We start from the raw sequence: 27,109 nt of genomic DNA, 5'->3' as shown, positions 1-27,109 counted from the left end.
AGGAGGCAGCACAGCAGAGTCCTTAAAAGAATGAGCTCTGGGACTGGCACTGCAGCGCAGCATAAAGCCACCACCTGCGATGCCAGCATCCAGTATGGGCACCGGTTCGAGTCCCGGCTGCTCTACTTCTGATCCAGCTCCCTGCTTATGTGCCTGGGAAAATAGCAGAAGATAGCCCAAGTGCTTTGGCCTCTGTACTCACATGGGAGACCTGGATGAAGCTCCTAGCTCTTGGCTTTGGCCTGGCCCAGCCCTGGCTGTTGTGGCCATTTAGGGGGTGAGCCAGTGGATGGAAGATCTCTCTCTCTCTGCCTCCCTTCTCCGTAACTCTGATTTTCAAATAGATAAATCTTCAAAAAAAAAAAAAAAAAATCACGCCTGGAGAGCCTGTCCAGGCCCAGCTCCTGGCGTCACTTAGTTTCTGCGCCTGGGAAAGCTGCTGATTCGGCTGCACCTGTGAAACAGCACTAGTAGCATCTGTAGCATGGGTAGGGCTGAGATAATCGTGTCTGGATGGTGTCGTGGTGACGCCTGTACTAACAACTTCGTCTCTTAATGCCGCAGTTCTGGCTGCCTGCTGGGTGTCTTCTCCAGGTCTCAACACGCCACCAAGAGGAAGAACCTTCCCCTCTGAACCTCTGCTCCTCCGAATCTGCGTCTCCACATTAACACGGCTGCCCGGTCTCAAAGCCTTGGCCAGCCTTGGCCAGCCTCGGCTCCTTCGCCCCCATCCTCCTTCCCACTGTCTTCCCTCCTTTCCACTGTCTTCAGCACGTGGCTAAGAACACGGACCTGGAGGCCACACTGCAAATTCAAGTCTCTGTTTCAACACCCAGGGGCTGAACTTTAGAGCAAGTGACAACTTCTCTGAGTCGCTAGCTTTTTTTTTTTTTTTAAAGATTTATTTTATTTATTTGAAAGACAGAGTTACAGAGAGAGGTAGAGTGAGAGTGAGAGCGAGAGAGGTCTTCCATCCACTGGTTCACTCCCCAGATGCCTGCAATGGCCGGAGCTGGACTGATCCGAAACCAGGAGCCAAGATCCTCTCCCAGGTCTGCCACATGGGCACAGGGGTCCAAGCACTTGGGCCGTCTTCCACAGCTTTCCCAGGCTATCAGCAGGGAGTAGGATTAAAAGTGGAGCAGCCGGGACTCGAACCAGCACACATATGGGATGCTGGTGCTGCAGGTGGAGGCTTTACCTACTACGTCACGGAGCTGGCCCTTAGTCTTTAGTTTTTACTTTTGTAAAATTGGGGGAAAAAATTCTGTCTCAGAGAGCTGCATGTAAATTACATGAAATAACCCATAAAACGCACTGTACGTATCCAGTAGCTATTAGTAATATATTCTATTACTTTTTCCTTATAGTCCACTGCAGCTAACATTTTCTGTCTGGCTCTGTGGTAGATTCTAAGTTCCCTAAGGGCAGGTGCATATCTGACGCCTCCTTGCATCCTCTTGGTAATGATGTTCTGCATACTGTCACCAGGGGAGGCCCTGGGGAAACTTGAATTTACTCAGGTGAAACTGAGTAAGCTTTCAACAAGCATTTGTGAATTAAAAAAAATCTGTCAGGTCTACAGCAGATTATTGTTATAATCTCTCGCCAGTTCTAGACTCTTTCCACTCCCAATTTATCTATTTTATTTTACTAAAGATTTTACTTATTTATATGAGAGGTCGAGACACAGGCAGAGAGGAGAGACAGAGAGAAAGGTCTTCCATCCACTGTTCGCTCCCCAAATGGCTGTAGAGCTGGGCCGGTCTGAAGCCAGGAGCCAGGAGCTTCTTCTGGGTCTCCCACATGGGTGCAAGGGCCCAAGCACTTGGGCCACCTTCTACTGCTTTCCCAGGCCAGCAGCCAGGACTCAAACCAGCACCCATATGGGATGCAGGTGCCACAGGCAGAGGCTTAACCCACTACGCCACAGCATTGGCCTTAGCCCAATTTAAATAGAAGACATTCTTGGGGCCGGCGCTGTGGCACACTGGGTTAATGCCATGGCCTGAAGTGTCGGCATCCCATATGGGCGCTGGTTCTAGTCCCAGCTACTCCTCTTCTGATCCAGCTCTCTGCTGTGGCCTGGGAAAGCAGTAGAAGATGGCCCAAGTCCTTGGGCCCCTGCACCTGCCTGGGAGACCTGGAAGAAGCTCCTGGCTCCTGGCTTTGGATTGGTGCAGCTCCGGTCATTGTGGCAATTGGGGAGTGAACCATCGGATGGAAGACCTCTCTCTTTCTGCCTCTCCTCTCTCTATGCAACTCTTTCAAATAAATAAATAAATCTTTATATATATATAGATAGATAGATAGATAGATAGAAGACATTCTTAGAGAAAACCAAAGGACAGCTCTGATTACATCCCTCCCCAACCAAAAAATCCTTATGGTGTTTGAATGGCAAAATATTAACACTGCAAAATGTCCATGAAGAATCTCTGTAACTTGGGTTCTTATCTTCATTTTCTACTGTGTGCATTCCATGTTCGAGTTTTACTGCTAAAATGATGAAACCTATGGTTCATTTTTAAAATAAGATACTTGAGAGGCAGAGTGACAGAGAGAGAGAGGAAGGGAGAGGAAGCGTGAGCAACCCTATCTGTTGGTTCCCTCCCCAAATGCCCAAAACAGACAGGGACAGGCCAGGCTGAAATTTGGAGCCAGAAACTCAATGCAGGGCTCTTAGATGGGTGGCAGAGACTCAGCCACTGAGCCATCACCACTGCCTCCCAGGGTGCACAGGGCAGGAAGCTGGAGCAGGAGCAGAGCCGGGCATCAAATCCCGGTGCTCTGACATGGGACACAGGCCTTCCCAATGTCTCAAACAGCTCCGAGGTGTGGGTAAGTTGGGTGAGAGTCTAGAGCACTCCTGGGCTTCCTGTCATCTTTCTCTGCAGGAAACAGCGCGGCTGAGAACCAAATGCACGCTGCTTTCTTGGCGTGGGGCGTCCCTCTCCAACATTTCCCAGGACGCAGTTCTAGGATCCCTCTAGGGTGCGGTGTGAATGCCACCTCCCTCTCACCAGGCCTCTCCTGACTCCCCAACTCAGTGTCCTCCAGTATCATGCCAACTGCTACACTTGGGAAGGGTGGCAAGATGAGAAGCCGCCACTCAACAGCTGTGCAAATTTGTTTTCCTCACTTACTTTCATTAAATGAGTGGGCTGTATAGATCCATGTTCCTTAAGGTGTGGCTTATAGGTGAACATGAATGATTCTGATAGTTATATACCTATTAGGATGTGCATTAGAAAAGAGTTGGAATATCACCCATGTGATATCACTGTAAAGGCATAGAGCTATTTAAAGAAAACTGTAAGTAAGTAATAGTAAGTAAATGGTACATGGGAATTGCAATACTGTGAAGCCCTATGCAATGACTGCCTTCTTGGAAGCCATGGACTAGAGGGTAACAGGCAATGACTACTAAAGTATAAGAGGTTTCTTTAGGGGCGATGAGAGTGTTTGGGAATTGAGACAGTAGCGGTGGGTCCACAGTGCTGTGAGTATACTAAAACCCACCAATCCTGCATTTTCAAGGGGGAACTTACGCAAATTCTATCTCAGTGAGAGTGTTACGGTAAGCAGACTGGAGAAGCTGCAAAGCTCTCTCTCTCTCTCCATGGGTTCCCTTTCTATAGGTTCAGTTACCCACAATCAACCTCAGTCCAAAAGTATTACATGGAAAATTCCGGAAGTAAACAATTGATGCTCTTTCTGTCCTGCCTGGGACATGATCCTTTACCCTGAGCTGGTATATGGTGTTGCACACTATCTGTGGTTTCTGGGATCCACTGGAAGTCTTGGAAGGTAATCCCAGAGCTAATGAGGGACTACTGGACTACATGTGTGCGACTCTTTCTTAACAACTGCTCGCAGAACCTGGCTTGTTCCAGTTTGTTAATTATGTACATATTCTATTGTTTCAATTACGCTGTTCCTCATGACAAGAATACTGTCTGTGCTACTCAGGTTTCTATTCCCCATGTTTTTAGAATAATGCCCAGGCACCTAACACATATCTGCAAAAGCAAACAGAAATATCTCTGAAAATCTGGAATATGAAAGAGTTTAAAATAAACCATTTTTGCTTTTCACTTTTAGGAAAGGTAGGAATGATTAAACGTGAAAAATAACTAAGCATCACCGAATACTTCATTCTGAAACTATCTTTATTCATTTAGTTATCTGGGCCCATAAAAAAATACACAAGTTCTTCTGACACCTGCTGGGTTTTCAGAAACTAGCCAAAGTACTTAGACACATGTTCCTCTTTTGTGGCCTTTTAAATTGCATTTCGTGAGTAATTCAACTTCCAAAGAGAAGCAAGTGATTAGTTTTATATTCCCACACTGATTTCTTAGCCTAAAAATGGCTTCAGTAGCTTAGACTGATTTCTTTGCTGAAATGTCTTATTAGAACTAAAATTTGCCGCCTGGCACTGCAGGCAGCAGCTTTACCAGCTATGCCACAGTATGGGCCCCTGACATTGCATTTAAAAAAAAAAAAAAGGGAGGGCCGCCTCCTGGGATGCTGGCATCCCATGTGTGCGCCAGTTTGAGCTCCGTCTGCTCCACTCCAATCCAGCTCCTTGCTAATGCACCTTGGAAAGTGGCAGAGCATGGCCGGTACATGGACTCCTACACCCATGTGGGAGACCCAGAAGAAGCTCCTGGCTCCTGGCTTCGGATTGGTGCAGCTCTGGCCGTGGTGGCCATCTGGAGAGTGAACCAGCGGATGGAAGATCTCTCTTTGTAACTCTGCCTTTCAAATAAAAAAAATAAACCTTTAAAATAAATTTAAAAAATTAGCTACAGGGCATTCTACTTTCTTTTTGTGGCACGGTTTCAACAGGATGGTGTAGTGTAAAGTCTGAGAGCCCGGAAGTCGAACCCAAATCTCAAGATGTTTCTAGTGCCATGCTGTCTTTCCCACTGTAGCCTCGGTCCTGGCAACACTTAGCACAACACAGCTGCTCAATGTAAGGGTGTGAAATGAGTGAATGGATCCCATTACACAGGCAAGCAGCCACGGCGCTCACTGCTGTACCCACCTCTGTCTCCTGCAGGCGGTGGCCAATGAGGCTGAGGGACTCGCCCAGGAGCTGCAGGTGAGCAGCGACGTCAATGGGCTGGGTCTCAGGGGCTTTGGCTGGCGAGGCTGGTAGCAGCATGGCGGTGGGCGGGGACTTCTGGGGCGACAGTGCTCCTGAAGAAGCAGCTGAGAACAGAGGGGGAGGTTGAGAAACGTGCCCACAGTCTTGAGCACCACAGAGATGTTCTTTGTGCTTTTCCCTTTCATGAACTATACCAGGCATTAGCAAACGACAGCCTGGGGGTAAATCTAGCCCATGACCTCTTTTTGTGGGGCCTGCTAGCTAAGAATAGTTCTACATTTTTAAATGGTTGTAGAGAAAACAAAGAAGAATATATGACAAAGAAAGCAAATGGCACACAAGGCCTGTAATATTTACTCTCTGAACTTTTATAAGAAGTGTGCTGACCCCTGCTTCACATTCTCAATCTGAACATCATTCTTTGCAGACTGTAACTTTGGTAATAATACCTGGGTACCAAGGTCTGCTGCTAAGGGCAGCTGCTTTCCCAGTTTCCTACCAAGGAAGCAAACCGCACAGCGCCCCACAGAAAGAACTCAGAGCAGCAGGGCAGTGTGGTCGTCACCTTTCACTTTCACGGACCCTTCGGAGCCGGACGCTTTCCTCTTCACAGTTGTAGCTTCCGCTTTGTTCTGCTTGTGCTGCAGATACTGAGCTTTCTGCTTCCAAATCTGTAACCACATTAGTGCTCAATAGGCAAGGAGGACAAAGGAGCAAAAGGAAGGCAGTCGTGGGAGGACACAGTGACGAGGAGAGGGGACCGCGGAGAGGGCAGAGAGGGGTCCATGCTAACTGCTAAGCCGCGGGTCCCTGGGTCAGCTTCAGACAGTTGACTGTATTAATTTCTGAGCAGGGGACGAGGAACATTCCTCAGGGCTGATGGCCAAGTCTCAGTTCTGACTTTCAGATCACTGAAATGTGAAGTCATCTAGCCGCTATCTGGCCCAGTAGACTGTCCCTGTGTTGCCTTCTTTCCTCTGACCTCCTGATTGGCAACGCCAGTGGCAGGACAGCGATGACACAGAAAACAGAAACCATTGATCAACGTTCTGGGTGAGACACGGTTGTTTCTATTAGATGAACTGCATTTTTTTTTTTTTTTTGACAGGCAGAGTGGACAGTGAGAGAGAGAGACAGAGAGAAAGGTCTTCCTTTGCCGTTGGTTCACCCTCCAATGGCCGACGCTGCCAGCGCGCTGCGGCCGGCGCAACATGCTGATCTGAAGCCAGGAGCCAGGTGCTGCCTCCTGGTCTCCCATGCAGGTGCAGGGCCCAAGCACTTGGGCCATCCTCCACTGCCTTCCTGGGCCACAGCAGAGAGCTGGCCGGGAAGAGGAGCAGCTGGGACTAGAACCGGTACCCTGACCGGGACTAGAACCCAGTGTGCCAGCGCTGCAGGGTGGAGGATTAGCCTATTGAGCTGCGGCGCCGGCCATGAACTGCGTCTTAAGGCAAGACAGCAACTCTGACACTACCTCCTACCACCCAACTGCGAAGCGACTGTGAGGGCCCCTGTCGCTCCCCCTCTTCGTGGAGGAGCAACACAGGACCCTGCGCTGTTCTTTCTGTCTGCTCGGCCCTCCCCGGGTTTGCTGCTGGTTCTTCCCGGGTTGGCTACTATCCCTTCCACCTCCGTGGAAGGGCAGTTCCCCCTGGCCACATTCCCCACTTCCGCAGGGGAGCGGCACACCGCCGGCCGGCTTTCTCGGGGGCTGCACGGGTGTTCCTTCAGCTAGATGTTCCCCATAGATGTTCCTGGTGCATGCCGTCTCTCTCCTCCTCTATAGTCCTCCTCCGCCAATCCCAACTCGGCTGCCCACACGCCGAGTACGCTGCTCTCCAATCAGGAGCAAGTCCTACAGTTTATTAGTTGAACTGGAGGCAGCTGTGCGGAAGCTGTTTACTTCTCTCCCAACGCCATGTTGTGGGAGAGCAGATGCATAGAATAAGTCCTAATTCGAGTAACTTAGTCTAGTCCGGATTGCTCCCCACAGGCCCCGGCTGTGAGGATCTGCCACTGCCGTCTCAGCTTCTTGGCAGTGGGCACACGACCTGGCCAGTGAGCGCATCCACACGTGTTCCCTGGTTCTCAGACCAGGGCCGAAGAGTCCATGTCTGCAGGGACTGTGATCCCAGACTCTTTAACACTTTAATCATCGCCCAAGTCAGGGCATATTTTGGCTCAAAAGTCACTTTTTTGGAAAAAAGATGAGACAAAGTTAGCACAGACGGCCTACCTATAGCCAAATCCTCGCTGAGAGTAGACAGACAGCAGTGGTGTTAATGCCCTCTGCTAAACCACTTTCCAGTGATTTGTAATTTTTTTCACTGTTTTTAGCATCGTCTGGCTGCATGGTCTATGGGAAATTGAACATGTTGGAAGGCAAAAAACAATGGGAACACAGTTGTGTGTAGAGTGCACTTACCAGTTTGTCCTTTTCTGGCAGTTGCTTCCACACCTCAGCCAGTTTTTTACTAAGTTCCCCAAAATCTGGCATGAAAGAATAAAAAGCCCGACACAGAAAGGGTTAACTACTATCAACAAAACAGAAGATTCATGGGAGCAACAATTAGCAAAAGGGTTTTGAAGAACAGATTTACACATCACAAGCTTCTTTCAGAAAATGAAAGCCAACTCCCTCACTTCTTGTCTGATTTTTCTCTATTGCAAAGGGAATGTTTTGGTGGTCACGAGGTGGGCTCCAAGCCTCCCATCTGTGGTCTCTAGGGGATTCTTCCTTAAGCATCTTTCTTTTTATTTGATTCCACAACATAAAGTCTGCCAACTTAGGTTAATGACAATATTCTATAAAGAATTTGACAAAGGACACTAGGTTTTTACTAACTTTCTGAGCAACCAGAATCAAAGAACCTTGTGACAGCCCCTCAGAAGCCATGTGGAGCACTCCCTTGCCATTCAAGTCCCGATTTTACACTTTACAAAGCACATTCGTATGTGTGCCCCATGGCAACCTTGTGCAGTGGGTAGAGCAGCTGCTTCACACACTGGGCAAATGAGAGCTGTAGAGGTTAAGTGACTTGTCCAGGGTCTTTGGTGTAATGTTTTTCTCATCTAACTTCTAAAGGGAGACAGAGACAAATAATAAGATACAAGACATCTCACTGTACCTGCACACCCAAGGGCAGCTGTAACAGTCAGCTATAGGTTCTTGGGAATGTATATTGATGTGCATTTATAAATGCACCGTGCTCTGTAACACTGAATGTTACAGTTTCTCACTTAGCATGTACGGACAGCTCATCTCTGTCATGAATGGTGAGCTAAGGGAAAATCCAAAAGGATTCGCAGAACTGAGCAAAGAAAGGAGATTTGTTCTACAACACTGTGGGAAAAAATCGCCTGCTGACTGCAACTGCACTGCTTCAGAAAGATGAACGCAGAGTAGAAAACTGAAGATCAGAAACGTTCTTACCTATACCTGGGTGGTCAGCCACAATGGTTACACGATACTCTTTACAGAACACCTGGTAGGCCGACATGTTCTTCTTTTTTGGCTAGTGCCACAGAGGAGACAGAACAGGGCAAGACATGATTAGAACCCAAGCTTAGTAATCCTCAATCCATGGTGACAAAACAGAAAGCATACCTAAACTTTTTTTCATCCAGGAAAGAGTTCCAAACTACTAACCATCTTTTCTAAAGAGGGTAATTTTTCCTTCATGCTACTTATAACTCAGAAATGAATCCTACTTTCACTTTTATCAAGTAAAAGTCATGTGCTAAATTATTTTTAAAATTCTCAGGTTACAGCAGCTATTCATTCTTCTATAGGCAACCCCACATTATAAATTTATTCACTTTTAAAAGATTTTTATTTATTTATTTGGAAGTCAGAGTTACAGAGAGAGAAGGAGGGAGGGAGGGAAGGAAGGAGGGAGGGGGAGAGCGAGAGCGAGCGAGCTCTTCTATCCACTCATTCACAGGGCCAGCATTACATTGTGGTGTAGCAAGTAAAGCCACCACCTGTGATGTTGGCATCCTATATGGGTGCCGGTTCATATCCTGGCTGCTCCACTTCTGATCCAGCTCCCTAATGGCCTGGGAAAAGCAGCAGAAGATGGCCCAAGTGTCTGGGCCCCTGCATTCATGAGGGAGACCCAGATGAAAGATCTTTCTCTTTCAAACAGATAAACAACATATATATATATAATATATATTTATATATATATTTATAATATATATATTTATATATATTATATATATATTTAAAAAGAACTAAGTGCTAAGAGAATCCACATATTCTGAAGTGTCTATTTTGTTCATCTTTGAAAACCAGAATAACTTAATTTCCTTTTAAAATTTAGGGCCCGGGACTGGCGCTGTGGTACAATGGGTTAAGCTGCTGTCTGCAGTGCCAAAATCGATATGGGTATTGGTTGGGGTCCCAGCTACTCCACTTCTGGTCCAGCTCCCTGCTAACGTGCCTGGGAGAGCAGCAGAAGATGGTCCAAGTGCTTGGGCCCCTGCACTCACATGGGAGAGCCGGATAAAGCTTCAGGCTCTTGGTTTCGGCCTGGCCCAGTCCTGGCCGTTGTGGCCATTTGGGGAATGAACCAATGGAGGGACAATCTCTCTCTCTGCCTTTCCATCTCTGTACCTCTGCCTTTCAAATAAATAAATATTTTTTTTTAAAAATTTAGAGCCAGACACCCAAGAACCAAATCCATGTCCTTTTGTTTCTGGAATTTTCATTTCTAGTTTTATAATTTCCCTGTTTCTATTTTTATTATCACTTGTAGATTATCATTACTTTACTATTCGCATTCTTCTGGTTAAAGCTGAGAAGTAAATGAATAACTGAAGACAATTCTTAGACAATCAATGTCAGATGAACTACTTTCACTTCAACAAACAGGTTTATATTACTTGAGGCCATGCTTTTCACTGTATTATGACAATGCCAAAAGCAATGCTCGATTTTTGAGAAACAAAATCAAATCTACTTAAAAGCCAGTCCAAAAGGGGATCGATCAATCAATTGATCTATCTATCTGATAAAAGATAACTATCTAGCTGATAAAAGATATTACTATTTATCTGATAAAAGATATCTATCTGATAAAAGATTATATTAGGATCTATCTACCTATCTTATAAAAGATTATATTACCATCTATCTATCTGATAAAAGATTATATTACCATCCATCTATCTGATAAAAGATTATATTACCATACATTCTAATTTGTAACTATCCATAGATCGAGGGAAAAAAGTTAAGTTTTGCTACCTAGAAGGGGGCATTAGACATTATCTGCCCAAATTTCTCATTTTGAGGATGAGAAAAAATAAACTAAGAGAAATAGGGAGTTGTCAAGAGTCCCACCACTAAGCGACTTGCAATACCACAATGACTACAACCCTGACTTCCACAAAGTCTTGACTCCCAGAGCAAGGCATTAAGAGCCAAAGAGACAAAATGTCCTTACAGATAAAGCTATTACTTAATCTTCAGAAAAGGTTACTGCTCTTTAATCAGAGATGTTGTCAGTGCCACTTTCCTCACACGCTCATCTGTAAGCAGTGATGACCAGTTAGTTCCCATCTCCGCTCGGGTTTTGTTACAATGATAGGAATCCACGGGACTTTAACCACTCCCAGGAACTTTTGCTTGCCTTGAGTCAGATTTTTTGAACAAAACCACACCAAGGAACACAGTCCTGCCACCTACCTTCAGAGTTGCACCTTGTTTTAAAGAAGCTTATTGTGCACTTTGTTTCTCTGCCTAGTTCTGACCGTTGTTTCTGTCAGCTACCTTCCAGGGACTGGTGACAATGAAAGAATTCAGTGATGGCTCTTTTACTCCAAATGGAATTCTAAAATCATTTTGAGGAATGGAAACATTCCTGTACAGCTTCCAAGGTAAATGTTTTGAACGAGATGGCACTTATTTGAAAAACTGTGGCATGCTTATTAAAAATATACCTTCAAAATTTAATATTAGTCTTTTTAAAATGGCTTATCTATATGCCTGGCATTTACTAGAGTACACAATGAAAGAATAACGTGTGAGGGCCGGCGCTGCGGCTCACTAGGCTAATCCTCCGCCTAGCGGCGCCGGCACACCGGGTTCTAGTCCCGGTCAGGGTGCCGGATTCTGTCCCGGTTGCCCCTCTTCCAGGCCAGCCCTCTGCTGTGGCCAGGGAGTGCAGTGGAGGATGGCCCAAGTGCTTGGGCCCTGCACCCCATGGGAGACCAGGAAAAGCACCTGGCTCCTGGCTCCTGCCATCGGATCTGCGCGGTGCGCCGGCCGCAGCACGCCAGCCGCGGCGGCCATTGGAGGGCGAACCAACGGCAAAAGGAAGACCTTTCTCTCTCTCTCTCTCTCTCTCTCTCTCTCACTATCCACTCTGCCTGTCTAAAAAAAAAGAAAGAAAGAAAGAAAGAAAGAAAGAAAGAAAGAAAGAAAGAAAGAAGGAAAGAAGGAAAGAAAGAAAGAAAGAAAGAAAGAAGGAAAGAAGGAAAGAAGGAAAGAAAGAAAGAAAAACGTGTGGAAGTCTATACATCGTCCAGTTTTTCCCAACTGCAGAATCGATCGACAGCATTAGAAAGAATATGTGCTTGACAGCTTTCACAGTTCATCTAGCCACATCATAAAACTTGCAAGGAAGGCATTTTAACAATGTTTTCGCAAACACAATATAGTCAAAGGTTAATGGTCCCTATTCCACAAAGCTGTCTACAGCTGAAAACATAAAATTAAAATGACGTGTATAAAATTATTAATACTTCTTGGCCAATATAGCAGTTCCAAACTCACACAATGAAGAAAGGGGCCCCTTATAACTCTTACAAAGGACTTTATTCAAATGTATAGGAAATAAACCAGCATTAGCTGAGTAACTTTACTGGGTGGTGGTATTATAAGTAACTATGAAGATCTTATTTTTTTGGGAGAACATAAAATAGTAGAAAACACATAAATTCAAAGTTTAAAGGGCCACCATTTTGTCCCAACTAACCCATATACTGATTATTTGATACTGGATAAAACACACGAGAAGCAGATAGCTTTTCTAACATTTTATACTAAAAATATTTCAGTGGCCAAGAAGGAACAGTAGAGACTAAAAAGAAGGAAAGATTTCAAGGGTAACAGAAAAAAAAAAAAAAGCCCCTTACTAAATAAAGTGCTCTGGCATTCGTCTGTTAACAAGTATCCACTGACTGTCCACTACGGCAGACAGTGGGAACACAGCTGAGTCAGACCTGTGATCTCACAGATATGGCAGATCAATACATCATGATAAAATGCACTGCTATTACAGGGAAAGTACTGGGTGCCACGGCAACAGATAACAGGAGTGCCTCACCCTATCAGGGAGGAAGTGACGACGAATCTCCACCTGAAAGGTGGGGAGGAGCAGGCAGATGGAGAGAGGTGAAGGGTATTAGAGGCACAGGGGATGAAGAAGAAGAGAGGTAAGAGATGATGTTAGAGAAGCAGGCAGGACCCATAAACATAGGCCCCGTATAACTTTAGAGCCAGACTGTGGAAGGAACAGCATTCTCAGTGGGAAGTTACACAGGGAGAACTGCTCTTTAGGGCTGCAGAGAGCAGTCTAGTGGAAGACCACCCAGGAAGCTGCTGCAGGAGTGCTGGGCAGGGGATGCCAGCCTGCAGCCAAGACAGCTGCTAGAGAAAAGTAAAGATTGGAAGGCAGAGAAGTGGCCTACCTGTCGGAAACAATGTGGCAGAATGGAAGCGCCTGGCCTTTGGAGAGCAACAGAGCTGGGTTAGAACCCTGATCATACTAATTACAACTGCCACACTTCTGGGAAGCTTAGTTTCACTCCAAGTTAGACTGGGGTAAGACCACTTAACAGGAGGGTAGAAATTAATCAAATTGTGTCTGGCAGTACAAATGATGTTATTTTAGTGGTCGGCAAAGTTCAAGACGGCCGCCAAGATTTCTGGTCCCTGGGAACACGTCCTTTGAGTTGCTCTCCCCTTAACTGTGGGCAAGCCTGGTGACCATGATGAGTTATCAGTCCCAGGATTGTATTAGATGGCAAAGGGGACTTTGCAGATGTTGAATTAATCAAAAGGTGAGACAAGAAGCAGGGCTGGCACTGTGCTATAGCAGGTGAGCTGCTGTCAGCATCCCCTCAGATGGCCAGTTTTGATCCACCTCCCAGCTAACGCAGCTGGGAAAGCAGCAGATGATGGCCCAATCACTTGGGTTCTAGCCACCCATGTGGGAAACCCAGATGGAGTTCCAGGCTCTTGCCTTCAGCCTGGACTGGTCCCACCCACTGCAGCCATTTGGGGAGTGAACCAGTGGATGGAAGATCCTTTTCTGTTTCCCCCTCTGTCATTCAGCCATTCAAATAAATAAATCTTTTTTAAAAAGAGACAAGAAGTTCAGTAAAAGTTATTTTTTAGATACCAATAAATCTATTCTAAAGTATATTTGGACAGGCAAAAGACCCAGAAGAACCAACATGGTACTGAAGAGGTAACAAGGTGGAGGACTGGCACTACCCTACTTCTGCACTTACTACAAAGCTACAGTAACCAAGAGAGTGTGGTATTAGCAAAAGAAAAAATGGAACAGGATAGAGAGCCTAAAAACACACTCACATAAACAGTCAACTACCTCTGACAAAGGAGCAAAAGCAACACAGTCTTTTCAACGAATGACACTAAAACAACTAGACATCCACATGCGGAAAAAAAAATCTAGTCACAGACCTTACACCCAGCACAAAAACTGATCCAAAATGAATCAGAAACCTAAACAGAACACAAAGTTATTAAAACTCCCAGAAGATAACTCAGGAGAAAAAGCTAGATGACCTAGGGTTTGGTAATTACTTTTTTTTTTTTTTTTTTTAATGATCAGAGAGCTCAAGAGATTGAGATAGAGAGACACAGAAGGCTCCCGTTCATTGGTTTACTCTCTAAATGCCTGTAACAGCTGGGTTGGGATGGGCTGAAGCCTGAAGCCGGGACTTGGGAATTGAATTCCCATGTGGGTGGCAGGGACCCAATTGCTTGAGCCATCACTGCTGCTTCCCAGGGTGCACATTAGTAGGAGGCTGGAGTCAGGAGCAGAGCCAGGACTTGAATCCAGGCACCCTGATATGGGATGCAGGCATCCTAGTGAGCATCTTCACTGTTAGGTCCAACACCCAGTCCAATGATCATTTTTTGGATGACACCTTAGGCACGATCCATCACAGGAAAAAATGATAAACTAGACTTTATGAAAGTTGAAAACTTCCCTGGGCTGGCACTGAGCTGGTAAAGCCACCGCCTGCAGTGCCAGCATCCCATGTGGGCACCGGTTCAAGTCCCAGCTGCTCCACTTCCTATCCAGCTCTCTGCTATGGCCTGGGAAAGCAGTAGAAGATGGCCCAAGTGCTTGGGCCCCTCCACCCACGTGGGAGACCTGGAAGAAGCTCCTGGCTCCGGATCAGCACAGCTTCGGCCATTGCGGCCATCTGGGGAGTGAACCATCGGATGGAAGACCTCTTTCTACTTCTGCCTCTGCCTCTCTGTAACTCTGCCTTTCAAATAAATAAATAAATAAATCTTTAGGAAAAAAAAAGTTAAAAACTTCTGGGACCAGAACTGTGGCGCAGCAGGTTAAGCCACTGCCTGTGAACCCTGTAGGTCAAGAGCAATGGTTTGAGTCCTAGCAGCTCCACTTTCTATCCAGCTTTCCTGCTAATGTGTCTGGGAAAAGGAGTGGAAAGTGCTTGGGCCCCTGCCACCCACATGGGAGACCCAGATGGAGCTCCTGACTCCTGGCTTCACCTGGCCTGGCCCTGGCTGTTGTAGCCATTTGTAAAGTGAACTAGAGAATTGAAAATTCTCTCCCTCTCTGTGTCTCTCCCCAACCCCCTGAAATTTTGCCTTTCCAATAAATAAAAAAGAAAGACAACCAATGGCATCAATTCTCAACTCCCTCCCAAATTCAAAAAACAAACAATCAAAACAAAAATTAAAACTTCTTCTCTGTGAAAGACACTGTTAGATGGGTAAAGAGACAATACACAGACTAGGAGAAAATATTTTCTATAGATATATGTGATAAAGCATTGTTATCCAAAATATTCAAAGAGCTTAGAATAACGGTAAGAAAAGAAACAACCCAATGAAAAGCTGGACCAAAGACCTTGAAAGACAGCTGATCGTGGACATACAGATGATAAACAAACAAGAAAAGACATTCCACATCATTGTATGTCATCAGAGAAATGCGAATCAAAACAACATTAAGATACCAGTGTACACCTATCAGAATGGCCAAAATCCAGAACACTGACACCACCAAATGCTGGCGAGGACATGCAGCAACAGGGACTCTGTTGCTGCTAGTGGGAATGCAGAACGGCACAGCCACTTGGTGGTTTCTTTTTTCTTTTTTAAAGATTTTTATTTATTTATTTGACAGGTAGAGTTAGATAGTGAGAGAGAGACAGAGAGAAAGGTCTTCCTTCCATTGGTTCACCCCACAAATGGCTGCTGCGGCTGGCGTGCTGCGCTGATCCGAAGCCAGGAGCCAGGTGCTTCTCCTGGTCTCCCATGCAGGTGCAGGGCCCAAGCACTTGGGCCATCCTCCACTGCACTCCTGGGCCACAGCAGAGAGCTGGCCTGGAAGAGGAGCAACCGGGACCAGAACCCGGTGCCCATGTGGGATGCTGGCGCCACAGGTGGAGGATTAACCTAGTGCGCCACAGCGCCGGCCCCATGGTGATTTCTTGTAAAACCAAACCAACTCTTACCATGTAAGGTGTCAGTTGTGCACCCTGGTATCTACTCAAAGAAGCTGAAACTTGTGCCCACACAAAAACCCACACAAGGATGTTTACGGCAGCTTTACTCACAACTGCCAGAACGAACGCAACCCAGATGTCCTGCAGTCACTGAATGGACAAAGTGTGGTACATCCAGTAATAAAATAGTATTTAGCGCTAAAGGAAAACAGAGGTATCAGGTCATGAAAAGACATGGAGGAAACTGAAGTACACATTGTTCGTGAGAGCCAATCTGAAAGGCTATGTGTGACATGATTCCACCACACAGGATTCTGGAAAAGGTGAAACTGTGGCAGAAGAAGAAAGACCAGTGGTTGCTAAGGGAAGTGACACTCTAACAGGAGACACAGATCAGTAAACCTTGTCTAAACCCACAGAATGCTCAACACCAGGACCGAGCCCTGGAGTGAACTGTGGACTTTGAAGATGTGATGTGTCAGTGCAGGTTCATCAGCTGTAACAGCCTACACTCTGGTGGTGGATACTGATAGTGGGACAGGCCACCCGTGCATGGGATGGCGGGGGGAGGGGATATGGGAAATGTCTGTATTTTTCTCTGAAGTTTGCTGTGTATCTAAAACTGCTCTAAAAATAAAGCCTTAAAGTTTCTCTCCCAAAAATTTCAGATGTAAGAGAAACCACATTAAAGTAGACCCTGAGCAGAGAACCTGGGTGAGCCTTACAGAACTGTGAAATAATAAATGGATGCTGTTTTAAACAACTAAGTTTGTGACAATTTGTTACTCCACAATGAAAAACTAATGAGCTCTTTTCTACTCTGTACTTCTTAAAACAGAAGTTGTGGCACCCCAAAAGCCAATACTAAATTTTTTTAAAAATAGAAATTATCTCTGCCTTGCGGTGCCGGCACACCAGGTTCTAGTCCCGGTCGGGGCACCGGATTCTGTCCCAGTTGCCCCTCTTCCAGGCCAGCTCTCTGCTGTGGCCCGGGAGTGCAGTGGAGGATGGCCCAAGTACTTGGGCCCTGCACCCCATGGGAGACCAGGATAAGTACCTGGCTCCTGCCATCGGATCGGTGCGGTGCGCCGGTTGCAGCATGCCGGCCGCGGCGGCCATTGGAGGGTGAACCAACGGCAAAGGAAGACCTATCTCTCTGTTTCTCTCTCTCACTGTCCACTCTGCCTGTCAAAAAATAAATAAATAAATAAATAAAAAAAATAGAAATTATGGCAAAGGGTAGAATAAAACTTTTGCTTTTCTTTTACATTTATCTTATTTGAAAGACAGAGAGAGAAGCAGGTACTGAAAGAGAGACTGAGATCCTCCATCCACTGGTTCACTCCCTAAATGGCTGCAACAGCTGGGGCTGGGCCAAGCTGAAGCCAGGAATCAGGGGCTTCATCTGGGTCCCATGTGGGTACAGAGACCCAAGGACTTGGGCCATTTTCCCAGGTGCATTAGCAGGGAGCTGCAATGGAGGTGCAGCAGCCCGCACCCATATAGGATACCGGCAAGGCAGGTGGCAGCTTAACCTTTTACACCACAATGCTGGCCCTGACTGAAACTTTCCATATCAAAGAAAATACCAGCAAGCACTCACGCTAAAATTTTTCATTTAAATGGTAAAGGTCCTTTGAGCAGTTTTAACATTCTTTTGGTAAAGCAAGATCTGTTAGAGCTGCTGTAGAAGAGAGTGCGGGGTGCTAATTCTCCTTTATTAACTTAGTAGCAGCTCTACATCCTAGGATGTCTCAAGATACTTCTTTACAGATCCTTTATTGTGCCCAAGATACAATGGAGCAGCATTACACACACACACACACACACACACACACACAGTTAAAGTGTATTTTATATTTGGATTATTCTGGGTGATTCCACCTGCCATTTATCCCACTCTAAGGACCCACACCTTGGGGTAATGTGACATGATATCTAAATTTGCTTTCCCCAAATAGTTTCTGTGTGTCTCTCTCCATGTGGACAACTCACTCAGTGTGATTCTGACATCTGCAGTTACAATTCTTTAAGAAAAGTATGGTTCCTGATTACATGTCAATGATTTCCCTCATTTGGCGTGAAGAGAAAGAAAATGTAGCCCTGGAGGGACATCCTGCTGGACAGAGACCGTGTCAGCCTGCAACAGGAGCCCTTCTAGGACATTTTCTGGGGAAACTATCTTCACTTTATGTGCTGACCTTAGACTCTAACCACTGTGGAAGATACAACGTCAGCCTGTGGTCTGTGGACCTAAAGTTCAGATTTTAAACCTAAGGGTTAAAAATTTTCCAGGGTACACATCGTTTTTCTAAATTAGTAGAGATATATACAAAGAGTGGAGATTTCCAATAATTTCAATCATTTCCAATAATTCCAGTTATTCCACCGTATACTTTCTAAGCAAGAAAACACACAGGACAGCCAGGGAATCACACCTGGAATACACAGAGTCTGCTTTAACTTAATCAAGCATTAATATTCTGAAAACTCGGATACGTGTTAGTAGCAAATCACCGCCCTCAATCATTCCACTTAATAAATGTGACTCAGGATGTAACTTTACAGCCAGAATCTCCTCTTAAATGCTTCATGAGCTATGTCACAAAATCAAGATGTTTTCAATGTTCCTTCTTAATGTTCTTTATAAAGCAGTCCTATTCAGCTGTTTGGGTAACAAAACTCTGGCAATCTCATGAAAATCCCTCTTCCTAACTCTGGTTCAAGATCCTGTTTAAAAGGATAAAACATTCAGGGGTTAAGGACCAATACATTTATGAATCTTGAAAATAAAATTTGGTTTTCTTGGGCTAATGACAGAAACCCAGTCCTTTCAATTTTCCCAATATAAATTGCTAATAATTGCACCCCTATGATACATGATGTTAACATCACGTAGGAAACATTGTTCTAAGAGCCATAATCTTGTAACTATCCTAGGAGGTAAGTTCCATCATTGCTGCCGAGGTAGCCAGAGGAAAGCAAGACCCACAATAGTAAACTCAGGCAGTGCAGGGCCAGCAGGGCACAGGCAGGCTGCCTTTGGGGCTGAGACCTAAGCATTAGACTACCTGATGCTTTTTTTTTTTTTAGGATTTATTTATTTATTTTGAAAGAGTTACAGAGAGAGAGAAGGAGAGGCAGAGAGAGAGAGGTCTTCCATCTGCTGGTTCACTCCCTAACTGGCCACAATGGCCAGAGCTGCATCCATCTGAAGCCAGGAGCCAGGAGCCTCCTCTGGGTCTTCCCATGAGGGTGCAGAGACCCAAGCACTTGGGCCATCCTCCACTGCTTTTCCAGGCCACAGCAGAGAGCTGGATCAGAAGTGGAGCAGCTGGGACTTGAATCGGCGCTCACAGGGGATGCTGGCACTGCAGGCAGCGGCTTCACCTGCCATACCACAGCGCCTGCCCCCTGACGCTCTTTTTGATTAAGATGCTCAAATGTGAACTGGCTAAAGAAAAGGCTACCAGATGGGTAAGGTTTCCATACTAAAGCTTTTTTAAACCATTTTGAATGGAATCTTTCTAGCCTGTACTCTACACATCCACTATCTGTCATGATACATCACTGATTGTAATTTAAATACTTTGTATATGGCAGAAAGGGCACGGTCCTGCAGCAGAGAAGCAGCGGCTTAAATCCCTGCTTTGCCACTCGCAGGTGTGTCCTGGGCAGGCTGCTTCACTTCTGTGAAATGAGATACTATCCCATGGTAAAGCACAGAGAATGCAGGGGGTGTGAGACACCTGAAGGAAGCGCCACACTCAGTGGTCTAGCGTGCTTCTGCCTTCCAGGAGGCGGCTCTGGCAGCAGGTCCTCCTCCTGCTCTCAGGATGGTGACCTGCGACCTCTGCGGCGCACTTCAGAACACTGAGTTCAGGGTGCTCTCTCGTGTCGCGTCTTCACATGGCGTGCTCGTCCTCTGAGGAAAGGCCTATTGCTCTCTTCCACTGAGAACACTGGTGTGGCCTTGAGATCTGGATCAGATGATACCTGTCCCAGGAACCCTGTCATTCCCAGGCTTTCCTGCGGTTCAACACACTGAACGCTCTTTGAGAGCAGACACTGTACGTTACTCCTCTTCATCCTCTTAGCACCTGGCAAGTGCCAAGCACAGGGAAGTGCAGAGCAGGGGCCAATGCTGTGGGGCAGTAGGCTAGGCCTCTGCCTGCGGTGCCGCATCCCACATGGGCACCGGTTCTTGTCCTGGCTGCTCCTCTTCTGACTTAGCTCTCTGCTTATGCCTGGGAAAGCAGTGGAAGATGGCCCAAGTGCTTGGGCCCCTGAACCCGCGTCGGAGACCGGAAGAAGCTCCTGCCTCTGCCTCTCTGTAACCCTGCCTTTCAAATAAATAAATAAATCTTTAAAATTTTATTTATTTATTTGAAAGGCAGAGTTAGGGAGAGAGAAGTCTTCCAGCCACTGGTTCCCCTCCCAAATGGCAGCAACGGCCGGAGCTGGGCCAATCTGAAGCCAGGAGCCAGGAGTTTCTTCTGGGTCTCCCACGTGGGTGCAGGGACCCAAGGACTTGAACCATCTTCTACTGCTTTCCCAGGTGCATTAGCAAGGAGTTGGATGGAAGTGGAGCAGCCAGGACTCAAACCGGTGCCCATATAGGATGCTGACACTGCAGGTAGTGGTTTTACCCGCTATGCCATAGCACCAGCCCCTGGTTCTTAATTTTTTTCCCAAATCTGTGAGATAACTGCAGAGTTTGGTTCCCTAAAGGTGGGTGCTATGCTTCTATTAAAGGTAGGGTATTACATGCATAAAAGCATAATCTCCTAGCTTAGTCAAACATCTCAAAGGAGTGGCTGGAAAAAGGCTTTAAAAGATGTTTTCAAGTATATTTTATGCTGAGAATGTAAATTACAAGCAACAGCAATCCTAGTATCAGCTAACATTTACTGGGCCATTCCCTGCGAGACACATGTTACATGTATCACCTAATTTAATCTAAACAACCCCTTGCTACAAATTAGCAGAGAAGTGAGGGAGCAATCTTAAAGAGAACAAAGCTAGTAAGTGGAGCACTAGATTAAAGTTCCAAGTTTGTTGAATTCAAGTCAAGCTTCTGACTACTTCATGACACTGTCTTTTACATTAAAAAGTAAAAAATCTATTTCACCACAGGATAAACCTCAGACACAGGCAGCACCATATTGGTTTTCCTTGACTTAGAATCTACTGTTGGCTTTGCTGAAGGTACATTAAAGCACTGAGTAGCTATGTCTTGAAGGTCTGGAAAGGCACATGGCACAGTGGAAGGATAACAAGCGTGTGGCTAGTGGAATGCATACTAAAACTCTGGCTCTGCCTCTTCTTCTCAGCTTCTTCCTCTGTCAAATGGGACCAATGGTTCCTAGCAATCAAGACCATACTGTCTGTAACATGCCTGAGAGAGCCTGGCACAAAACACACATTCAACCAGAGGGTAACTACTGATTTTTACCACTCACTTTTGCTAGAAGGAAAACTTCTGTAATAAAATCACAAGTCTAGTTGTATCTCAGAATTTAATTTATCAGTAGATCAACAAACAGTGCTTGAGTGTGTCAGGCACGGGGCTACCTGGCCCAGGTTAGCTTACTCAGAGAAAATGTGCCCATTCAGGAAACCTACAGATAATGGAGGTATGCCACCAAAGTGGCAACATCACAGGGTAGTATTTTGAGTGACAGTAAATGGGTTTTCATTGATTTAATAAAACCAAAAGGTATGTTTGAAATGTAACCATATCCTGTTCTTCTATAGAATCAAAAACCTTCCACTCCAATGGGATGAGCTATGGGTGGGAAACTATCAAGATGCTACATATGATTTCTATACTCTTCTTTAGAAAGCAGGACCAAAACTAGCCCACAGAAACCAAAAACCACCCCGAAGACACAACTTAACACCTAAAGGCTACCTTTCGGCAAGGAGGTAGTCCAATTTCCCCTCTTCGTGTCTATCAAAATTTCCCAGAGTGCACTCCTGCTGCACTCACTTCCACGTCAGGCCCCTCCTCCCATCCCTGTCAAGTGACAGGGCTCCATTCTTCCCCACTGCACTTGAACACCTGGGCTTGCCAGCCTGCCACTTTCCGTGTTTCCCTTCCAACACAACTCTGCCCCATCTTATCTAATAGTGCCCAAATAAGTGTTCTCCAAGATTCTGGGCTCAATTTCCTTATATGTTCCCACACCCATACTCAGGAACACCTAGCTTTAAATTTTTAATCCTAGTTCCAATTGTTCTCTGGAAATTCCCACGGAGATGATGACTATGACAGTTAATACTACCAAAAGCTCACTAACGAGCTCAGCACTGTGCAAAGACAAGAGTGCCCAAACTTCCTTGGCTCACTGCAGTGCCCATGTGGGTCTTCACGCCATGCTCGCTTTTTTAATCACAGCAATCAGGCGACCCAACTTAACAAAGACACAGCACCATCTAAAGGGATGCAACATTATACGTTGATTAGTACTGAGCCAACAGCTCATGAGATATTTGACAAATGTCAAGTACTACTGTTTCTCTTGAAAGTTTAAAGCTAAAATATCTAGTAGTGCCTGGTGAGTTGATGAGGCTCTCAGAGAGCCTAGGCACACTGAAGCCCTAAACACTTTGACCCTTCTTAATCCTCAATGACCCTGTTATCATCCTCAACAGAGAGATATTATGCAACTTGTCCAACATCACATAACTGTGGTAGTGAAGAGGCAGGATTTGGATCTAGGTGGTCTGGCTCCACAGTCTGTACTCTCTACCACTTAGCTATGCTGAATACCTGGTGCTCACACTTCAGAATTAAATCTAACTTACCTTCTTTTCCCAAACCAGCGGTTCTTCTCACCTCCTCTACTTCTCTGAGTTGTGAGTTGTGCTCATATTTCCTACCTTGGCTCCTATCTACATGTTGGTTCCCCAGTCTCTGCTCACAGCTGGGGGAGGGAACACTACACCCAGAGTATTCCTTGCTATCTCCAAGTAGATTCTGTCCTGATTTTTAGGCAGTTCTTTTAAATACTGAAACAAAACCGAGGGAAAGTTGTTTCTTTAAAGCTTCATAGGAAATGTTTATTCCCAGGGTCAGGTGTACAAAACATAACATAGGGGCTGGCGCTGTGGCACACACAGAGGGTTAAGCTGCTACCTGCGACAGCCACATTCCATAGGGATACTGGTTCCAGTCCCATCTACTCCACTTCTGATCCAGCTCCCTGCTAATGCACCTGGGAAAGCATCAGATAGTCCAAGTGCTTGGGCCCCTGCCACCCATGTGGGAGACCCAGATGAAGTTCCAGGCTCTTGGCTCTGGCCTGGCCCAGTCCTGGCCATTTCAGCCACTGGGGGAGGGAGCCAGCAGATGGAGGGCTCTCTGACTCTGCCTTTCAAAACAAACCAAAACCAAACGAAAGCCCCCACAGTATATGCAACAAAAATATTTGCTGAATAAAATATGCTTAAATTAGGCGGGCACCGTGGCTCACTTGGCTAGTCCTCTGCCTGTGGCGCCAGCACCCCGGGTTCTAGTCCCGGTTGGGGCGCCGGATTCTGTCCCAGTTGCTCCTGTTCCATTCCAGCTCTCTGCTGTGGCCTGGGAATGCAGTGGAGGATGGCCCAAGTGCTTGGGCCCTGCACCTGCAGGGGAGACCAGAAGGAAGCACCTGGCTCCTGGCTTTGGATTGGCGCGGTGCGCTGGCTGCAGCGCGCTGGCCGTAGCGGCCATTTGTGGGGGTGAACCAACAGAAGGAAGACCTTTCTCTCTCTCTCTGTCTAACTCTGCCTGTCAAAAACAAAACAAGCCAAAAACAAACAAACAAACAAACAAAAAACCCAAAAATGCTTAAATTCAAAAGTATGGGGGCCAGCATGGTGGCATAGCAGGTAAAGCTGCTACCTGCAGTGCCAGCATCCCATATGGGCACCGGTTCTAGTCCCAGCTGCTCTGGCCTGGGAAAGCAGTAGAAGATAGCCCAAGTCCTTGTGTCCCTGCACCCATGTGGGGACCTGGAAGAAGCTCCTGGCTCCTGGTTTCAGATGGGTGCAGCTCCAGCCGTTGCAGCCATCTGGGGAACCAGTGAATGGAAGACCTCTCTCTCTGTCTCTCCCTCTCTCTGTAACTCTTCCAAATAAATAAAATAAATCATATAAAAAAAAATGATGCTGTCCCTAAGGTACCCTCTTTCAACACAGTAAGGGACATCCCTATACTCACTTTGGCTTCCCACGTGGAAGCCAGTTGCCAAAAGTCTGTTTTTCTTTCAGTTTTTCCTGAATCGGTCTCTTCAGCTTTATTTTAGGCTTCTATTACTGACTTCCTGAGTAGTTTGTCAAATGAGTCTCTCCTCACTCTAATTCACCTTGTACACCTCTATCATTTTATTTTATTTTTTTAAAGATTTATTTTATTTAACATTTATTTAAGATAGAGATGCAGAGAGAGGTAGAGACAGAGAGAGAGGTCTTCCACCCACTGGTTCACTCCCCAGATGGCAACAGCGGCCAGAGCTGCACCAATCTGAAGCCAGGAGCCAGGAGCTTCTTCCGGGTCTCCCATGTGGGTGCAGGGGCCCAGGGACTTGGGCCATCTTCTACTGCTTTCCCAGGCCATAGCAGAGAGCTGGATTAGAAGTAGAGCAGCAGGGACTATAACCGGTGCCCATATGGGATGCAGGCACTTCAGGCCAGGGCTTTAACCTGCTGCGCCACAGTGCCGGCCCCTCATTTTATTCTTAAATTATTACTTGGACTGCATTGAAGCCTTACTTATAAACCACAAAGTACCCACTACCAAGTCCCTTATTTTTATTATTTAAATTATACTGAAACCTTGCTCATAAACTCAAAGTGCCCACTACAAAGTCCCTTATCTTGGCATTCAAGATTCTCTACAGGCGCTGGTGCTGTGGTATAGCAGATAGAACCACTGCCTGTAAGGCCAGCATCCCATATGGGCACCGGTTTCAGTCTGGCTGCTCCATTTCTGATCCAGCTCCCTGCTAATAAATCTGGGAAAGCAACATAAGTTGGCCTAAGTGTTTGGGCCCCTGCATCCACATGAGAGACCCGGAAGAAGCTTCTGGCTCCCAGCTCTGCCATTTGGGGAGTGAACCAGTGGATGGAAGCTCTCTATGTAACTCTTTCAAATTAAAAAAAAAATTATAAAAATAAATAAAAATTTAAAAAGAGAGAGAGAGACAGAGATCTCCCATCCACTGGTTTATTCCCCCAAATGACTGCAACAGCTAGGGCTGTGCCAGGTTGATGCCAGGAGCTTCTTCTGGGTCTCCCACATGGGTTAATGGGCCCAGGGACTTGGGGAACCTTCCATTGCTTTCCCAGGTGCATTAGCAGGGGGCTGCATCGAAGTAGAGCAACTGGGACTTGAACTGGCACCCATCCGGGATGCCAGGACTACAGGATGAGGTTTAACCTAAGCCACAGCACCAGCCCCTTGGTCCAGTCATAAAGCACAGGTAAGAGTGTGTGAGAAGGGGAGGTCCACTACAAAGATTAAGCAAGGGAAGGGTGGTAATGATGAGAGGAGCAAGTTTGGTTTACACACAGTCTGCAAACAAAGCAGAAGCATATGAGGTGGAGCTGAAAGGGGAGGTCTGGGGCTAAATTCAGACAATTATGAATACCTGGCCATGGCTCGGATCTTGATATTTACTCAACCAACAAGTACTTACTGACTAACTACAACTGGCCAGATCATTGGGTTAAGCAGCAGGGACCCAGTTCCCTTAGAGCATACTGTCTAATAACATAGAGGCAGTAAGGACCTCTGGAGGTGGTGAAGAGGGCTGTCACCCTCAAAGTGGTACTTAAATCATTCAGGAATCAACACGTAAGATTAATTGCATGATGGAAGACATGGAAAGGAAGCCATTTACGACATTATGTCTATGGAGGAATGAGGACCAAGATAGTGGCAGTGGCTGGAAAAAACATTGAATACTGGATGGTTCTAGGGGAGGGATTTGACTGGAAAGTATTATGAGAGAGCTTTCTGGATCATGGTAATATCATTATCTTTTTTTTTACATATAATTTTTATTTATTTATCTTATCTGAGAGAGAGAGAAAGATAGAGAGAGATCTCTCTCATCCACTGGTTCATGCCACAAACGGCCACGATAGCTGGGGCTGGGCCAAGCACAAGCCAGGAGAGGAATTCAATTCCAATCTCCCACGTGGGTGGCAGTGGGTGGCAGGGGCCCGAGTACCTGAATCGTCCCCTGCTGCTTCCCAAGGTGTACCTCAGTAGGAAGCTGGGATCCAGAGCAGAGCAGGCACTCAAATCCACAATGCAGATGTCACAGTGGAAGTACTGCAAACAATTAACTGAACCCTGGTCCTGTATTTCCAGCTGCCTGGTGAGTATTTGTTTGGATGCCTTGGCTATCTCTAAGCCTTGTGTCACTAACTGTTCGTCATCCAGGGCCCATGTCTCCTCTGCTATGCCAAACACCCACCCTGATGTCTGTATCACGACAAAGGTTTGGTCACACAGGCACTCATCAAATGGGGCAATGGCATTTAGCCTAGGGGTTAAGACCCTGCATCCCACATCCCACATCAGTATACTGGGTTTCTAGCTCCTAACCCAACTTCCTGCCAGTGCAGACTCTGGTAAGCACCAGTGATCACTTGAGTACTTGGGTTCTTGCCACCAACATGGGAAACTTACTTTGAATCTCTGGCTCCTGGCTTCAGACCCCTGGCTGTTGTGGGCATATGGAAACTGAAGTGGTTTGGAGCTCTTTCTCAGACTCTCAAGTTAAAAACAAAACAAAACAAAACAAAAAACCTAACTTATCAAATGATACACTTAGTATCTATGCATTTCACTATATGTAAATTTTATTTAAATAATTCCTGAAAACAAATATTAAACTCCAGTTAATGACATGTAAGTTAAAGTGTTTAGGGGTGAAGTAAGTGTAACTTATTTTGAAACACATTTTTAAAAAAGTCATATGAGGGGCCGGTGCTGTGGTGTAGCAGATAAAGCCACCACCTGCAGTGCTGGCATCTCATTCGGGTGCTGGTTCGAGTCCCAGCTGCTCCTCTTCCAATCTAGCTCTCTGCTGTGGCCTGGGAAAGCAGTGGAAGATGGCCCAAGTCCTTGGGCCCCTGCACCCGTGTGGAGACCAGAAGAATCTCCTGGCTCCTGGCTTTGGATTTGCTCAGCTCCGGCCACTGTGGCCATCTGGGGTGTGAACCAGAGGATGGAAGACTCCTCTCTCTCTC

The 27,109-nt window shown here is 46.1% G+C and overlaps 1 protein-coding gene across 33 annotated transcripts in view; it reads right to left on the bottom strand.

Moving 5' to 3' along the window:
• The window catches only part of HMGXB4 (HMG-box containing 4), a 40,081-nt gene that overhangs the window by 3,535 nt on the left and 9,437 nt on the right, over positions 1-27,109 (bottom strand). For all 33 annotated transcript variants that reach the window (XM_070052829.2, XM_070052831.2, XM_089308917.1 and 30 more), the window contains 4 exons: positions 8,550-8,631; positions 7,542-7,606; positions 5,682-5,787; positions 5,054-5,220 (listed from right to left, as the gene is read on the bottom strand). In XM_070052829.2, coding sequence (XP_069908930.1) covers positions 5,054-5,220; positions 5,682-5,787; positions 7,542-7,606; positions 8,550-8,631 — 420 coding nt within the window. The remainder of the gene's footprint in view (positions 1-5,053; positions 5,221-5,681; positions 5,788-7,541; positions 7,607-8,549; positions 8,632-27,109) is intronic.

Source organism: Oryctolagus cuniculus, chromosome 11, assembly GCF_051225735.1.
Source record: "Oryctolagus cuniculus isolate XC-2025 breed Fujian yellow rabbit chromosome 11, ASM5122573v1, whole genome shotgun sequence".
In the NCBI taxonomy this organism is placed as follows: domain Eukaryota; kingdom Metazoa; phylum Chordata; class Mammalia; order Lagomorpha; family Leporidae; genus Oryctolagus; species Oryctolagus cuniculus.
The sequence above is the reverse complement of the archived record's forward strand: the minus strand, read 5'-3'. Positions and strand labels throughout refer to the sequence as shown.